Source organism: Neodiprion lecontei, chromosome 4, assembly GCF_021901455.1.
Source record: "Neodiprion lecontei isolate iyNeoLeco1 chromosome 4, iyNeoLeco1.1, whole genome shotgun sequence".
Taxonomy (NCBI): Eukaryota; Metazoa; Arthropoda; class Insecta; order Hymenoptera; family Diprionidae; genus Neodiprion; species Neodiprion lecontei.
In genome coordinates this window covers 39,988,084-40,006,402 of record NC_060263.1, presented here as the reverse complement: position 1 = coordinate 40,006,402, position 18,319 = coordinate 39,988,084, and the positions used below count along the sequence as shown (strand labels likewise).

At 40.5% G+C, this 18,319-nt stretch overlaps 2 protein-coding genes and 1 long non-coding RNA gene across 19 annotated transcripts in view; 2 read left to right on the top strand and 1 right to left on the bottom strand.

The window, feature by feature from the left end:
* LOC107221776 (pleckstrin homology domain-containing family G member 5) overlaps nucleotides 1-18,319 on the top strand; it is a 164,319-nt gene that overhangs the window by 114,178 nt on the left and 31,822 nt on the right. For all 15 annotated transcript variants that reach the window (XR_006904012.1, XR_006904015.1, XR_006904013.1 and 12 more), the window contains one exon: nucleotides 15,765-15,989. Coding sequence is in view for 1 of the 15 variants with exons in the window: in XM_046738167.1 (XP_046594123.1) it covers nucleotides 15,765-15,989 (225 nt within the window). In the remaining 14 variants the exon portion in view is untranslated. The remainder of the gene's footprint in view (nucleotides 1-15,764; nucleotides 15,990-18,319) is intronic.
* LOC107221777 lies at nucleotides 3,388-8,217 on the bottom strand. 3 transcript variants are annotated; one of them, XM_046738175.1, is made up of 6 exons: nucleotides 8,191-8,195; nucleotides 5,430-5,436; nucleotides 5,233-5,295; nucleotides 4,466-4,927; nucleotides 3,913-4,078; nucleotides 3,388-3,803 (listed from the first exon to the last, which is right to left on the bottom strand). In XM_046738175.1, exons 3-6 carry the CDS (start codon nucleotides 5,273-5,275, stop codon nucleotides 3,650-3,652), a joined length of 825 nt encoding a protein of 274 aa, XP_046594131.1. In that variant the 5' UTR covers nucleotides 5,276-5,295; nucleotides 5,430-5,436; nucleotides 8,191-8,195; the 3' UTR covers nucleotides 3,388-3,649. The 3 variants fall into 3 exon arrangements, with proteins under 3 accessions (XP_046594131.1, XP_046594132.1, XP_015516387.2); XM_046738176.1 differs by lacking the exon at nucleotides 5,233-5,295 and having other exon boundaries at nucleotides 4,466-4,877; nucleotides 5,434-5,436; nucleotides 8,191-8,217; XM_015660901.2 differs by lacking the exons at nucleotides 5,430-5,436; nucleotides 8,191-8,195 and having other exon boundaries at nucleotides 5,233-5,406.
* LOC124294134 lies at nucleotides 5,469-7,034 on the top strand. Its single transcript, XR_006904025.1, has 3 exons — nucleotides 5,469-5,799; nucleotides 6,239-6,451; nucleotides 6,587-7,034. It is a non-coding gene; the product is annotated as an uncharacterized LOC124294134 (long non-coding RNA).

The following is an 18,319-nucleotide window of genomic DNA, read 5'->3' as shown; positions in this document are numbered from 1 at the left end:
TACTGTCGATGATCTTAACGAACACTTTTTGTCTAGTACTGTGACTGTGCGGTATGATTGCCCAGTGGTACAGAACCTTGCCGAGAGGCAGATAGAATCCTTCATGTTCTCGCCGATCACGAACAGATGCGTCAACAGCGCGCTGTTAAGTATTACAACTCGTGCATGTGGCCCTGATAACCTTCCGATACAGGCGTTTAAGACATTAAAAGATCTACCGATGCCGCTGATTGTATATTTTCTGAACTCTCTACTCACAACGGCATCGGATCCGTTGTTGTGGAAATCCTCAATTGTCGTGCCTATAGCGAAGGTTCGCGATCCCACTGGCCCGTCAGATTTTAGCCCAATATCGCTTCTCTGCTCGCTCTCTAAAGTGCTCGAACGGATAGTATATGATCAACTCGGGGTGCATCTTGCGCGCGGTAATTATCTCGATCCACGTCAGACTGGATCTCGTGGGGGTATGGGAACGCGATCAGCCGTCTTGCGTTTGGTGGATGACTGTAGGATTGCGATTGATGATCGCACGGTTACTTTGGTGGTGTTTCAGGACTTCTCTGAAGCGTTTGACATGGTAAACCATGCGCTGCTTCTGTCGAAGATGCGAACTTTCGGACTATCTGACAACGTACTTGAGTGGTTCAACTCATACCTATCTGACCGTATGCAAGTGGTTCGCGATTCTAGTGGTACGACCTCGCGGGTACGTCCTCTCCTGACAGGTGTACCGCAAGGCAGTGTTCTCGGACCGTTGCTATTTTCACTTTTCATAAACGATCTCCCCCATTGCGTCTCGCGATGTCGCCATCTGCTTCAGGCACATGATCTTGTGATATATCTCAGTTGCTTGCCGTCTAAAGTGAACGAAACATTAGCCTTAGTTAATGCTGATATTGAGAGTATCTGGTTATGTAGTGTAGAGAACCGTCTTAGACTGAATGTAGATAAAACTAAGGCCATGGTTATTGGCAGCTCTAAATATATAAACGTGGTCTGTGCAACGCAGCTCCCTCCTCTCAGTCTGGGGGGTCATCCTATTGATTGTGTAACCAGATTTTGTTATCTTGGGGTTATAATAGATAGAACACTGTCATGGACGGAACACATTACTGAAGTGAGTAAACGTAGCGCGTCTACTCTATATCGGTTGAGGATGACAACCTATGACGTGGATGTTGCGCTTAAGAGGCGCCTGGTCGCGTCTCTTGTCCTACCGATAAGTGACTACTGTGCAGGAGTGTTCACTAACATTTCCGAAGGCCTAGATAGGAAAATTTCTGTTGCGCTCAACAATTGTGTGCGCTATGTTTTTCGTCAAACGCGGTTTGTGCACATATCTGACTTTCGACGAAGGCTCGGCTGGCTCACCATGCGCGATCGCCGATTGTACATTATTGGTTGCATTTTCTATAAGGCCATACATGAAGGGCTTGCTGGCCTATTCGACTGTTTTAAGCCAAGTCAGTATGCATCACGTCGTCGTGACCCGTCGCGAACTGACACTCTTGTCCTACCGTCGGCTCGTACGGTGACGTATCAAAAGTCTTTCGCGTATGTTGGCGTTAACTTTTGGAACTCTTTGCCTCCGTCAATCACATCAGCGTCCACTTTGCCGGTGTTTCGTATTGGCCTGCTAGAATATCTGCGAGCGAAAGAGGCTGAGCATGTGCAGCGAGGGTGATGTTTGTGAAATTATTGAAATCGACAGATGTATTGTACGATGTATGCTGTATGATGTCTGATGAATGTTGTACGATGTATTATGCGCGCAGAATGTAGCTGCCCTCTTTGTATGTACGCTTTTCATTCGGTTTGTGTCTATTTCTATTTCTATTTTTATTCATATTTTATTTCAGTTTTTGTATTATTCTATATTACATTATTTTGGTATTGTTAACTAACCGCCATATTATGTATTGTACGTATGTATAATTTTTTTTTTTTTTAATTTATTTCTATACATACATACATACATACATATATATATATATGTGTGTGTGTGTGTGTGTGTGTGCCTATGGTTGCTAGGGGGTATTACACCGCGATCAAATAAATACTCTCTCTCTCTCTCTCTCTCTCTATCTCTCTCCCTCCCCCTTGATGATACTCGCTCGGCCGCCGAATATTTTCCACCTTCTTTCTCTCAAGTTACCCCGGGAATTTTTTTACCGACCCCTCGATCCAGAATGAGCGATTCACAATCGCCTCCAAGATTGCGGTTTTGAAATTATACTCTGTTAGAAGAGTCTAGTATTCATAGTTTCGTATTCATATCTTTTCACTTATCATATCTTGTGTCTAGTTTTTTAGACTGAATTCGAAATACTTGCTTTCATGTAGGGACCATATTCAAATGTATGAAATGAAATGTTTCATTCTATACGTCTCGAATTGTATTCTTACTACCAAGATTCGGTCATCAGAATTTAAAGCTACTCTTTGAAAAGACTTCAACTATTTATATCGAAACTTTTACCAAACACGAATACACACGCTTATACGAAATGTATCTCGTTTAGTCGTTTGTTTCACACGATTCATTTCTCCGTCTGCACTCCGATTCGCACGCCATGTACGCATACTTGTCTGTACCTACTATGTTTTACACGGTTTCTTTTTGTTTTTTCTCTCTTCCTATATCACGCATCGGTCTGCAAGACAGCGAATATACCTATGTATAGTATATAATATTGACCCGAGGCTTCATCGAGGGTGTAAAATATCGACCTTTTCGCGATTTGCGAGTTTTCGATATTTGCCAAGGAATACAAAAAAGGCGGGTATCAATATCGAGTCTGCGTGAATAGTCTTACCAGGGTTAAGAACTAGAAGTTGGGCCGTTCAGCCGGCTCAGATTCCGAAGGTGAATCTGCGACTGGACGTGCGGAGAATTCTCTCCAGCTTCGAAAAGCGCAAGATATTCACGTCAGGCGATTCGCATCTGGTGCATTTCATGCAAACTGTAGTCGACGTTGAGGCTTTCACCGATTTTCTTATAGATAATTTTTCCTCGATTTTCATAATAAATTGTTCGCTGCTTGTGAAATTTTCTTATGTTTAATACCTATTCACTGTATCATGTTGATTTTAATTGACATTCGACTCAACGTGAAATGGAAAATTAGCTCTAGAATTCAGAGTCAGCCCCATCCGTTTTATGGCCTATCAATTTACGGATCGTTTTTCAATGAGGGATGTGAACTTTACGTCATAAACTATACCAAGGAATTCAAATGACAAAATTCCGTCGAAGAGACACGTCACGTCGGTTTTAACTCACTGCTTCTCATCTGGGTTATTCCTGCTTTCTCGGTCGTAACGCGCAGCCTGCTCTTCGTCTCAAAATGATCAAGGGATGTTTCAGGGTAAGATTCATGGCGAATATCGATCGTCAGAAAATAATTGATATTTATCATACATTATTCGTTGAGGTCCTATCGTATATATATATATATATATATATATATTGATATATATACCTTTACATACACATAGACGGTTTGATAAAGTATTCCACAAGATTCCAAGCCCATCGATCAAAATATCATTTCACGTGTTCTGCATACTGCACTAAATCTACATTAAAAATCTTGCGAAATGGGGAAGGTCCCACCTTCCTCCTACAGCCTTTGCAGTCATCTTATCCTCAGGCCGCAGAGGATGCTTCGGCATTGAGTATGTTTTCACAGCCTGCTGCTTTTTCGATAGCATCATATACAGAAGTCGTCACACTGGCAGGTTCCGGTTGTTCGCATCCACTCAATCTTTCGACCGCGCAGATTTTGGCCGTCCGAATACTTCTGTTGGTCGATTTATGATAATGATAAGTCATTTTTGAGCAAAACTTTCACTGCAGCATATGCTACTGGAGTATAGTATAACGGCAATAATTTTTCATCTTTCACTTACTTGCATTCGTTCAGGCTTGGATAGGATCTTTCATAAGACCATGGAGCATCAGCAATCCGGACGCCGTCGGTGAGGACGGTGGAATTATCGCGGGGCGGCATTTGTACCGAACATTCTCTCCGAGGAAGGTTAGCGATACACTCAAATCCACGAGCCGTGTAAAATGCTTGGACAAAAAAAGAGAACGTTACATAAATTTACAACAGGTTAAACAATTCGAAAACGTTGAAACCTGGTGGATTTGCATAATCGTTTTTCGCCTTCTCAATTTTCATATCTAAACCTTCGGTGGCGTATCTTCAAGATTCATTCCGCATCCACGGGAACGAATTTCACGGAGCCGTAGGTTCGGAACCAACCAAGAAGTGATATTTTTCATGTACATTTTTACATTTTTCGGTTTCCAAGACGGTAGTAGTGTCGGTTTATTGCTAGATTAATACACACTATAGCGAGCAGTTTAGTTTCATAACTACGTGCATATGTTTGTGAGGGTATTTCGATATCCACGAAAAAGATCCATGCATACTATATGTGTAGTAAATAAACTTACAAATAAGGTTACTTCCGTTGTTCCCGCAGACGGAATCCGCAGCTGCAAATCTCATGTTGTACATGATGTTGGCAGTTGCGCTTTCCGCTTCGTCCAGACAAGGTCTGACTGAATTTAGAGCTAGCTTCGTCGAGTTCAACACAGTAATAAACGTGTTACAAAGTCTCGGTATCTGTTCCTGCGCGTTCCATGATTCTGAGCCGACAAGCTGAACCTGATTCACAGTGTCGATGATCAAGGAATCTATCGAATTTTGCAGGCTCAGCAGGCTTTCCTTCGCATCGTCGAATGCCTTTGGTCCACCATTCTTCTTGCACTTGTCGATTACGGCTTGCTTGACGGCCTCATCATAATTATTCAAATGGTTTAAACGAAGAGCTCTCAGCATGTCGATGTACGTTCCGAAAAGCATCTCTGGATTTTGTGTATTTTTCGGTTCATCAGCCTCGGAACATAAGATTCCTGTAACAGAGGAAAGCGTATAGGAACGAAAGCAAAACATGGTCTACGAAATGAAAGTGAATCACAGGTGAAAGTAAAACAACAACCAAATATTGGAACGGCTTATTTTACTAGCTAGTAAAAAATCACGAAGTGTTGTCAACTTGAACTTAAATAGTATTCAACAGATTAGATGCTAGAACCGTCAGTCACTTGATTCTGAGATGCTCAAAACTATATCGCACAGTTATACGTCGAAGTTGCGGCTAAATTCGATCGAGTTTAAGTCTACTTGTCTTGCCGTATAGTTTCACAAGTTGGCTTACCAGCAATCAGGTGAACGAATAAAAATGCAACGAAAATCTTCATTGTGACAACCAGAAGTAAGACTCTTGACTACGCCTCACGAATTCAGTACTGAAACTCACGTCGTTACGAATCTTAATAACCGAGACCAACTTCTTCTGTGGTCGAACTGTAGTCAATAACGAACTTTGAATTGAAGAGTAACCAGCTTTTATACGCACACGCTAATCGTATAATCCACACAGACGTCAAGATATCCAAACCTGACGGCTAGCAGTTTCGACGAAGATACAGGTTTGACCTGTGCTATTATCAAAGTACAGGGCATCGGATTAACAGCCAAGTCAATGTTCGTTTGATCTCCGGCAACATCACCCGATGTGGCCAAAGTTCTTTCTCGTACATTCGAATTAAAACGTTTTCTGTCTTATCGCTACACGTAAACTATACGTAAAATATGCAGTTAGTGTCGGCGGTGCGTGTTTTACGAAATGTCAGACTTGTGGATTGCGAATCACAGAGACGCAGAATCGTGTGACTCCACCACATTTTACGTGAAATGCATGTACTCGTGTTCTTCGATCGAGGTATTATAAGATTATTTGAAAATTAAAAATTATTCGAAATCAATATCAAAAATCTTTTATAAACTATGAGTAGTAGAGTGAAAACTTTAATTCATTTATAAATATATCCACGCATGAGCCGTCATTGGGTTTAAAATTCATTCGATCATCCATTCCACAATTCATTCATTCCAGGTGTATATGGTTTAAAACAGTGTATACGGTTAAAACTGGTGGATATGCTTGAGATTATAAATAATTGTCAATAACCGTCTTTCGTCAAGGCACTATATTTGTTTATTGCACTTTTATTATTTCTCGTTCTATATCGTCTCGTTTTAAATTTGGGCTTGGGTTTCGGAGTGTTTAAGTTTTAATTTAATAGGTATGTCCTCGTAGTTTAGATTTACTTTATTATTTTTAATTGGTCGATTTTGGATCGATTACGATTTCTTTTCAGAGAGGAAAACCTCCGCACCTTCTTCCTCCTGGAGAGACGTAGACCAAGTCACCTAATTTTCTCGTTAAATTTGCGACCAGGTGCCCCACTCCCTGGGTCTCACCTCATCCGATCGTGCCGTGTACAATGAGCGGTTATATTTGAATCATTACAAGCTTAACACTTAAGCAAAACTTGTTGCTGGCCTTGACAACGCATCGCTGAAATAAAAATGTAAGTAATTGAAAAATCGTGTCAAGTTTCGTATAACGCTGCAGTTTTATTCCGTGTACTAACGCAGCGAAGAGAGAATTAAATTCTTTCCCCACCGCTAATTCGTTATTAAACTTTGCAAACTTTGGCCATCAGATTCGTGTCGGGATGGTTTTTAGCTAATAACGGGTTTATCGGTGAGAAAGGAAGGGGAACAACGGCAAAAAACTGTTTCACAAATCTGACCGCGACATATCGACGCGCGAGTCTTGTCGCGGGTTCATTCGGTCGGATTCTCTGGCTGACGCGACTGACGGCGGAATTCGCACAACAGCGGGTGCGTTACGAGCACTTGATTTCGCCTCGAAACCGGATTTGTATATGTAGATTTGATAAAGTATATGTGCAAAAATCCGAGTAGTAGAAGTTTTCCACATTTTCCAAAAATCCAACTTTTGCCAACCTGCATTGTCCCGAGTTTAGACCCGGTGATGGATAACTCCACGGTTCGCCAATTTCGTCAACAGTACGAACGGCAGCCGAATCGCCTGGACTGGAAATTCCTGCGACACAAGAACTTACGGCTGTATTTTTTTTGAGTAAGCAATCAAAGCCACGCGCCCTCCAAAATGCTGAAAAAAACCAAAAAAAAAACGCTGTAAATATCTAAGTAAGGGTGAATCCAAGTGAATCCAAAGTGAATAAATATGTAAATAGCAAATGACCTGAGAATATTTCGATCATATCTCAGCAAAACACAAGAATTTTTCTTTTTTTTTTTTTCCTCACTTGCAACAGACATTGAATACACTCACACAAGGCACGACGTCCATCGTTCTCGCACATATAGTTCAAAATATTAATTCGTGAAAGAGGAACGTGACATCTTAACCGAGGTCAAATTTTCCGTTAATAGGGCATTGGAATTTTGGTTGCATGAATTATACGGAGCATTGTTTACCAACAGATTCAATCATTGTATTAATAATTTAATCATTTATTTAGCCTTAGTAACGAGTTCGATTTTATGACCAAGCTGCTTCTGACCATTCTGCAAGCCCAATGTAGGGTTCTGTGTAAATATCATTCCAATTCCGTAATGTATATAATTTTTGTCTTCGTTTAATGAATTGAAAATTTCAGTGCAATTAATATGTTAGAATTGAAGGATATTTGTTTGTTCGATTGTATGTGATAGTTTCTGGTTCTGCATTACGAAGGCTAAATAAACGAGAAAATGATCGAAACAATTGGAAAATCGGACTCTGTTGGAAAAAAATGCTTCTCGAAATTCACACATCCGAATTTCCGGTGTCGTATCAATGAAAAATTTCACCTCGGTCGAGATGTCACGTTCTTCCTTCACTATTCAAGATGTCACGTTCTTCCGTACTGCCATCGAACTGTGGCAAAGGATGATCGTCGAGTAAAACTGTTCGTTAAAATAACTGGATCACCGATCCGCTTCTTGGCTTGAAACTGAAATCTCACAGAAGCGAAGCTCGTGCGGTTCTTTAATTTTATGATCGGATAGATTGATGAATAAGTTCGCGTGAGCTTATTTGAATCGAACAACTCACCAACAGCCATAACGAATACCAATGCACCCAGGAACTTCATTTTGAAGAATATAGGTGAATACCTTTACAACTTTAACCGCGTGAAACGGGCTGCGTAGTTTACGCAATTAGACGTAGGAATTTTGATCACCGTGTTTGCGATTCGCTTTTTCGTCGGTCAAACTCCAGCGGATGAATAACTCTGAATTCCATAGCGACTGGAGAATTTGCGTACTTTGGTTTATCGTGAAGCAAGTGACCCGGGTCTTTGAACAGTGATAAAACAGGTCTATGATGAACTATAATTTAACTATAGCAAAACACTTTACCGATTGCTGATCCTGCGGTTGCCAGTAGAGGAAAAAACCTTTAAGCATTAATCAGTATTATAAATTCAAGGAAGTATTATACATAAAGCTCAGTGATATTAAACGCTAAACCTGATTGCGTGGAATCGCGATTAACGCTGTACATTGAGCTTGGAATATTTTTTGAATTATTGCACGTATTAAATTATCATTGCTCGAATTCGAAGAAATAAGTATTAGTCGCTCACGCTTCTGTTACGCTGTGAATGTTTTGGACAAATATTCATAACAGCAATGACTGGTTCGTGGAGAGTGAATGATTGTTTATAAACAGTGAATTGTGCCTTTATGGTTTATTCATATTGTTACAAAGGATGAAACCTCTTATGGCTTTAAAAAGAATAAGGTTGCTGCGTCAACCAACATTATTGTAAAAACAGTCTTGTTTCAGACTTTAAACTAGAAACACGTTCTCTGCTATCAAAGCTTTTCCATAAAATTTTATTTGCGCCTTCAATTTAACTCACTAAAAAAGCTCGCGAATCCATATTTATTTTGAAACGTCTTAAAACGTTACAATATGCTAGCTACATGTCTGCCAATTGTAGATTTATTATTGTTTTTACGTCAAACAGCTGCATTAGAATATTCACAATTGAGTAATTGGATAAAGTTTGATTGTCAGTACCAAAATCTGGTGACAAAAAACATTAGCAGTCAGGATCCGTACTTTGACCATATTCGGACAAGCAGCCCCGAGAAATTGGTCACACAATTATATTGCATTATGGTTACTGTTGAAATCACTCTTCACATTGTCACCGCCATCGCGTCCGACACCATTGGCCTCTACAGTCGCTGATGTATGTGTATTCGGTAAGTTTTTACAGCCTGTTATTTCTTGGTAATAATTGACGATGTCGTTGACAACCTTGAAGGATGGCGGCTCGCAACTTTGCAACTGCTGAAGAGCACAGGCATGAATTGAATCCGTGTGACTGTTCAATGAATACTACGAAATTCTGTAATAGGACGGTTGAACTATTACCGAAATCAAGGTACTCAGCACTTTCGTTCAGTAAATCATGGGAGGCAGTTGAGTTGAACTTTCAATCACCGTCCGTGTTTCACTGTCTCTTTGATTAAAGTACAGTGTCCGAGTGATTGCAAATTCAGAAGCAGCCGGTTACCTACTATATGTTGCTGTTCGTCATCGAGAAAGTGATCCGTGACCGTAGGTCAGTGATAGTTAAACTTGTTGATCGAAAACAGTTCTGTTATTGAATTACAGGCTACCGAGAACTGACACAACGCAGGAAAATGGTAAAGCTTTGGATCCGACGATATTCGCAGAAGAGGACAATTATCAGGATAAAATTTTTATCCTCATCTCCCCGACGTTGTTACGATTTTGCAGCTCGAGATGTTGACGGTTCTGAACCATTTACTCTGGTTATTTTCAGATTTTCCTTTTCATGAAACTGTCAATTTTCGTAACAATCTTCGATCATCCATAGTTACCTCTGGTTCTATCCATGAAAAAAGACAGTCGGTCAACGATGACGAAAAATTCACAGGCTTCATTTATCTCAGAGAGCGACGTGCCGCGTGAATGGAGACAAATAACAGTGAAGATCCCCTTGTCAAAAATCCGTGAGACTCGTCGGGCTCACTCGGTGATCGGTGACTGATTTGACCCTGGACCACGGTCTTACATACAGGTCTTGCGACTCTGAGTTTCGACGTGGGCCTCTTAACGTGTCAAGCCGCTAGCGTCGCTGCGATCGAGGGATGCCCGGTGCGACAAGGATGACGATAGTCGCGCTCACGGTCTTCAAAGGCTTATTCAAACATTGTAGGTTATGTTGATGCATCCCTCGATCGCAGCTCCATCTGGATTTTTCTTCAACAGAGGAGCCACTCTCTACCATTGGAATTCTATTGAGTCGCAAGACCTGTATGTAAGACCGTGCCCTGGACGAAACGTGGGTCATAATTTCAGTGAACTTTGGTGGGATAGTCAAGAGCGCCGAATGTGGCAACTCGATCTTCAAGAGAGAATTAATGATTGCCGTGTCGGAATACGCGGGAAAAAGGTATCGGTAAAATTGATTGGAGGTTTCGTTGGAACGAGATTCGCAGGGTCGCCAAATAATCCGAAAAAGATGGCAGACCGCTGCGCTGGAGTGAGGAATAATAAATTTCAGACGAATTATTGCGGCGAAACATTTTCCCGTGCAGGGTTCAAATGTTGTGGGTTTGGAAAGAAGGGGCCAATGCTCAGCCGCGAAATGAACACGAGGGTCAGTCCGGGTGATTCAAACCGCCGTAACTTGGGTGAAATCTCTCTATCTCTTTCTCGCGAACAAGCCAGAAAGGAGTTTTGCTTTTCCTCTCAATTGCTTTTCGCTCACGAGCTACGATAAGCCTGTATCTCTGGTGTGATTGAGGTTCCCGGATGTGGAGCTCGCAGGATGAAACACCCGGCCGCCTGGGACGAGATAAAACATTTATTCACCCCTGGGACTCGAGTTCATTCAACAAACGGTTCAGAGCTGGTCACGCGTCACGGGCTGATGTTGATAAGCGAGCGAATATGCCGTCAAATTCTACGAATCAAATGTTCCACTGCACTGGGCTTCTAGGAACAAGTTATCGGGGACTGCGATTAATGGAGTTAGCAAATCACGTAAGAGTGAAACTAAACTTCTACTTGTTATTCCATACATCCGTCATCCGGTTAATTTGTTTTCGATCGATTCGAATGCTTGTGTTCGAAAGTAACCGTGGAACTTGCCGTAAAAAATTGGTTGCTTGGTCCTTGAATACGTGTACCAATTATTAATTATTAACTCATACAGTGCCGACTCATCATAAATTAGAGCCTTCGGCATTTGGAAATATTAGGAAAATACAAGTGCGTAAGTTCCTGTAAAGGTCTCTCGAGGACGCGATCAGACTAAGAACGATGCAGCAGAGCTTGCGAGCTCTGTTCTTTTTTATTTCGGACAATGTTGATGAGTTTCCTTGAGCTTGTTTCTATACCCCGACCTTCCAATCTTCTTTTCACTTCGGTAAGTGCCCATCTCACTCTATCCGTCTCCCGCTAGATCTATAAACACTATGTATAATGAAGTTGGATACTTATGATTATAACCCGAGGCATTCGATAGCCGTGCCCTCGAAAGCTTCTATCCCGCGAAATTAACGAGCCAAGTCTCTATTCATGTTGCATCCCGAATTATCCAAAGGTATCCATCTCTTGTCATCATTGTTTGTTCCTAAATTGATAGTCACCGTCAGTAATTCTGAGGTGTCGAATCATTCGTGAACCGGCAATATAGTCCAACGCAATTTGCAACTAATCGCCAAACACGCCTAGAAAATGTTCACCCTCAAAGTTTACTTTCAAGTTAAAAGGCGAAAAGTAACTTTAGAGGGCGATGAATTTTAATGCAGAGAATAGATCGAAGAGAAAAATTCTACAACTTCTATTTCTCACTTTACATTGATTCGTTAGAATATTTACACTGTATAGCTGCTGAAAATGCGCAGGCAGTAAAGATTAGTTGGATAAAAATGACAATATGTCCTGGTTACAGGCTATTAGAGGAATCGGATTGAAGGCCTTGTGAAATCACCGGGTTCCATATTACTTCAGCATATCTAGATCGCTTGGTTTTCCGTAACTGGTGCTGACGCCTGTGCCTGAAGTAAACTATCGCAGCCGATTTCTGTCTTGGTGAAATTCAGAATATCAGTCGTTACGTGCAAAGGTGTTTTTTTGCTCGCAACTTTTCAGCTGTCTTAGAATGCAGACTCGGAATGACTCGAACTTCCTGTTGAATGAGTGAAACATCAATCTATGATTACAAACTTAAGTAGTTGTTACGTGTTAAATATGTTAAAATATATGATCATCGTTTCTGAAGATTTGAGGTTTTCTCACCTGCATTCTTCTACATCCGAATTCACCAATCTACGATTTCTCCATACTTGACCAAACGAATCAACGGTCTCGCTTCGAGCTGAATCACAATTTCTTACAGCCTTTGAATCCTAGAGTAAACACTCAAAGCCACCGGTACTCCAAAATGCTACAACGATGTGAAACGCTGTATATACAGACTTACGTATGATTGAATCGATTCCAATCGTGTTTCCATCGACAAATTGGAAGGAAATTCTATCCTCTTGGCACTTTTACCCGGACTTTATTTAGTCACACGCACTGCATGAATACAATAGTAGTTGTTAAGTAAAAGATTCAATTATTGCGATTAGTAAATTGACTTACACATTATACGACTTCCATTATTTTCGAAAACATGATTCATGATAGAAATTGCACCGTTACGGATTTTTTCAACCCTCTGCAATTCCTCTTGTGCCAAGCAAGGTTTGACCGAATCGACAAAGAAAAGAATTCATGGCAGCGATGAGAATTTATATTGAAGATTGCTGCGCAGATAGCTGACGTTGCGGAGTATTATGGGTAACAGTGTACATTGATTACCGAACGTCCGATATTGGAAAGACAAGAATTTCTTTACGCAAAAATCAGCCTGACCTCGAATAATCGATCGATAGTAGTGTTGATGAATAGTTAAGTGTATTATCAGAATGATATTACAAACAACTTGAGTTATATTCAAACTTATTGACGCATAATTTTAAAACTTCTTCTTCGAACAATATTGAGGCATGTTTTTAAAAGCATGAACAAGTTATCAAGTTGTTTGATAAAAACAAACAAAGTCCATTAAAAAATCGACTCTTCCAGCGCTTCAAAATTCTCATAAAATAAATATTATCTATTATATCTATTCGTTATTTATCGCATATCAGTTGTGCTTTGGTGCAAATCTGATGGGCTTGTATCAAAAAATAGACGAAGGCAAATATATCTGTGTCGTATTGCATAGGTTCATAAGTTAAGTTCCGTGCAATTACGCATAGAGTAAAATTTTTTTTTCAATAGAACGTAAAATGCTGGTACCGGTGGATTTGAAGCGTAATGAATGAACGGACTTTTTGTTCGCCCCCCCCCCCCCCCCCCCCCGTCATTATCTTTTTCATTCGCAATTTCCCGGTTTTTCACCCCGGCCTCCAATCTTCGCTTCTTGGCCTTGCCTGTCTCACTCTAATCGATCTTTCGCGAGATAAACGATCAAGTTGAATCATGATTATTATTATTATGATCTCTGACATTGAAAGCTCCTATCCCTGTGGGAAATTAATGATACGGATCACTATTTGCGGTTCGTCTGGCATTATCGAGAGTGGTCCTTGTATCTTGTACTCGTTGTTTGTACCTCAACTGATTATTGCCAGCGGGAATACTCAGGAGTCGGATCATCCAGTGAAATGTCTAAGAAAAAAGCGTCATTATTTTGAGGGGAAATAAAGAGTTAAATTTCTTAGACCTGTGTTATCAGAAAAAAAATTGTTACACACAGCTTTTGATCCTTTCTTTGAATAGATTTAATAAGACAATAGAAGGAATCAGATTAAAAGCTCGCACTTGTTTCATGAACGTTCGAGGTTACTGTTTCTCCAAAATTTTGCGCAAAATCAAAGTCAAGGTGTCTGAAGTCACTCTCCCCAAGATATTCATGTAGGTTAGCACTACGAATCCTTCATTATTAGTTAAAAGTTGTGCTTGAGCCCAGCTGGAGTTTGAGATTACTGTTACAGTAATTCGCGTGATCAATTTTCAGAAAAGAAACAATCGCTTATGGAAACAGATGAGTCACTGGTTAAAAAAAAACAGCAAACTAGCCCTTGGACCTGAAATTAGAATCTCAAGATGAAATTCACTCAGATTTTTTACTGTCTCAAGTTTCATTACATGATACATAATTGCGTTGAAGTTTATTGTCAGGTACGATAGATCGCCAGTAACGAAAGTAATGAAAAGAGTAGGTAGAATCTTCATTCTGGATAAATTCGGTGAAAGTGAGCGTAACTCTTCCCATGAATTACGTGTTGCATTTTACGTTGTTTGATATTACAATTTTCAATCACCGCGTTCCTGCTTCAATTCTTCTTTGGTCCAACTCTCGTGAATAATTCACTTCAAATTCAGTACTGGCTGGCTATTTATATAGATTGTAATTGATCGTCGAACGTGGATCGGGTCTGTGACAATGATAATGAAAATTGTTGATGGAGAATAATTTGATTGTAACAACCCGATAATTTTCCGGCTGACGTCATCGACAGTAATCTGTACTGAGAACTTGAAGCATACCACTATACCATGTAAAACGAAAATTATCAGACAAAGAGGTCTGCAGCTGTATAACCGAACTTGCATAGTTAGAATTGATTGAGGATTGATGATACATTTTAAGAATATTATCCATTTAATACAAATTACAATCATGTTAATAAATAAGCGAACGAAAACGTCGTCAAACTCTACGAATCAAATGTCCCACCGCACTGCATTTCCAGGAACAAGTTATCGGGAACTTTGATTAAAGTAGTGGAAGCAACGTCAACGCCCTTTGATGATGCGAATCATCGGTCGTACGTGATGCGTGATGAAATTTTATTGGTCTCTTAGATTATCACAGTGCAAATCGTACGATAAGACAATATTTTATAGTTTATGCTCTGGCGTGGTCGTCGTTACAGCTTCTGCGGGCATGATAAACCGTTTTGTCCGCCTTCATTGCGAATCTTGTTTGATTCCAGCAGCCAAAATTGCTCTTGTATCTATACTTTATTAGTTAGGTCAAATTCGGATTATATGAGCATAATTAATCCACCTGCAGTTGAATGGTGGTAGACTGGACGGAAAAGCCTCGTGAGATGGTTCAATTTTCACGTTTCTCATGGCTCTAGCACGTCTTCAAATGTAGATGCTGGACGAATGTGCGTTCGCACTTACAACTACAAAATTACGAATTGCAAACACTAAGGCTAACGAACTTGAATCGTTATGATTATGACGTAAGATGTTGGATAGCCGTGCCTTGTATCCCCTGAAATTAACGAACCGAGTCTCTATCCAAGCTTCAACCCAAATTATCCAGAAGCATCCATCTTTTGTTACCATTGTTTTTTTCTAAATCGGACATGGAAGCCATCAAGAACTTTCAGGAATGGAACGACTCGAACTTCCTGTCAAATGAATGAACTTAATCCTATACCTTCAAATTTAAGTCGATGGAGGAATTCTGAAGGTATTTTCAAAAAACTGCAAATACCGACCACCAATATTTACCAACTCCAAGAGTTCATGATGTAAAATACATCGCGAAGAGTTATCTCATCGTTCACTGAATCTGGGATAAGTTCGCTCCGACTTCTACACCCACACAAATGCCAACGTCTTCGCTTTTCTATGTTCTCATGTTCTCGGACTGGATGATCCTCTCCGAGGCTTTCCAACACTTCTAAACATCCCCAAACGGCCTCCGATTCGTCTAACTCGACGTTCTGTATTTCCGGTTTCAGGTGCGATCGCGTTCCCTGACCCAGCTCGACGCCCTGGGTACCAGCATGCTGGACGCCGGTGAACATCGGCTGGGCGGCAGCCCCACGACGACTTCGCAACACCAACAATCTCATCAGCATCCCCACAGCACCGGGGACTGTAGCCCACGTCTCCTGGTGCCAAACGCTTCCCTCGGCGAGCCGGTCAGCACGAACAAGACAAGACACAAGCTCTCCAGGTCGCAGGTGAGTCTGCACCATCTTCAAACTCCCTGAATATTGTTACAAAGAGCGGTTTCTTTCCCATTTTTCCGATCTAGTTGTCGTCATAGATAAAAGCCGTGTAACAGCTTTCATAGGTATGTCATAAAATGAATAAGGCTGCAACGTTATTGTGAAAACAGTTTTGTTTCTCGATCAAACCGAGAAACGCGCGTCTCGCTAATGAACGCATTCATTCACTGCTTAATTTATTTGTTCGTGTAATTAAGTAGCTTGGTGAAATTTGTCTAGTTAAATTTTACAAGAAAGTCACTGCGTATATTTGGTGAAAAAAAAAATTGATTTTCACTGAAACAGGTATTTCTGGAAAGTCCATGTTCTTGAAAAATCTATCATTTTCCAAATCGTTTCTCTAATGGTTTCCTAAACTCTTACGACGCATTGATGGAAACATGAAATCGAAAACGCTGAGGAACTTCTCTCCGATAAATGATGACTGACTACGAGTATCTCTGAATTAATAAATGATTGAATCATAAAGCAGAGGAGCAAATGTAACTACTCTCAGTTACATGACCTCGCAAGTCATTCCATTGCTCGGATACCACAGAACTTGGATTCGAAAAAACTAAACTTTGCACACCTGTTTCAACACGAGCTGGTCTGTTTGGACAAGTTTTAATATCCGCGCAGTCCATGGGAAAAAACACGATTATGAATGTTGAAATCCATTCTGGAACCTGGGAAGATCCGCTCTTTTCACAACTGTCGATGTTCTTGTTACAGTTCACAATTTTCGCTATTAAACCATAACCTCGAGCCTCGGATTTTTGGGACCTTGCTTATATCGCCAAAATATGGCGACACGTTAGTGGCTAACAAATACCATTCGAACAACACCGAATTGGGCGATAAATAAAGGGTCAACCGCCAAATGCTCCCGGTCCCCTGTTCCAAGGGTTCGCCCTCCTCTCGCCTTAGTCTCGCAGCCACGCGTTAATCCCTTTAACTATCATCGATAATTCTACTTCGAGCAAGGGTCAAACTTTGGACTATCTTGCGGCCTAAAAGGATAATGCATTCGTGTGGCTAAGTTCACTGCGCGGCTGAAGATAGAGAAGACACTCTTTCATCTAATCTAAAACGAAGTAAGAAAATTGAAATTGGACATTTGAGAAGTAAACGCTACAATTTCATCGACTGACGATGAGCAGCTTGCTCAAAATTCTCCTATAACTTTATTTTTGAAAGTTAAACTATCAATAGAAAGAAAACTTGATGAATAGTAGAAAAATATTCAACACTAATTCATCCAATGACTTGATTTTATTGTCTCCTTTGGATGATTCCAGTGCTCATTGCGATAAATGTCAATGTTTCTGATATTGACGGAAAATATCAGAGTACTTAAGTTTCTTCTGATTCTTCCGTGTTGAATATGATCTTTTTAAAATACTCTAATCGACCAATTGCCAAGTTATTAAATGTATCATGGGAGTTGTTATATCATGCCCATGAATCTTATAAGTGCCCATAACACCCAGAAAATCATTCCACATACCACTGATATCAGAGTGTGGTGAGCTATCCGTAATCTGGGAAATAAAAATAATAACCACGTTTGTAAGCATTCGGGCAGGTAGAAGGACCCCGCAGAATCCTTACGGAAATTGGCTGGATTTTCAGTATGTCATCGTACATATCCTCCCGATCAAAAGTTCTCACGGACACAAGTCCCAAAGATCAGTACATTCCGAGATACAGGCTTCGGAAGAAAGGTGTCCTATGGATTTCCTCATTTTCATGATTTATAAAGCTTCAAGAGTACTTGAAATAAAAAAAAAACATTCCAAAAACTGCACGGTTGATTCTCAAAGATAGGCAGGAAGCTGTGATTGATTCCATCGACGCGTTGATTCCATCCATGAACTCGTCTGGTTTACCGGAAGAAGGTGCAACGTCAGATTTCGCTTGGAGAACGAGATCCTCCGACTCTTTCAATAATCGACTTGTTCTGTTTTTCACACCTCTGCGGAGTCTCTGCGATTCGACTGTGCAGTTTTTGAGTGACATATTTGATTTCAAATCCTCCTTGAAGCTTTGTAATTCGTAAAAATCGCGCCATTCATAGACATAAAAAAATTCATACACCCCCCATCCAAAATCTGTAGCTGGGAAACTACTGATTTTTGGGACTTTTGTCCACGAGATCTTTCGATCCGGAGGACATGTGTATTACAACCAACTGAAAATCGAGTCAATTCAACGGGAAACCAATTCCCATAAGGATTCTGCGAGGTACTTCGATAGAAATTTTTTACGATATGAACAGGAATATTATTCTACATTCGTAA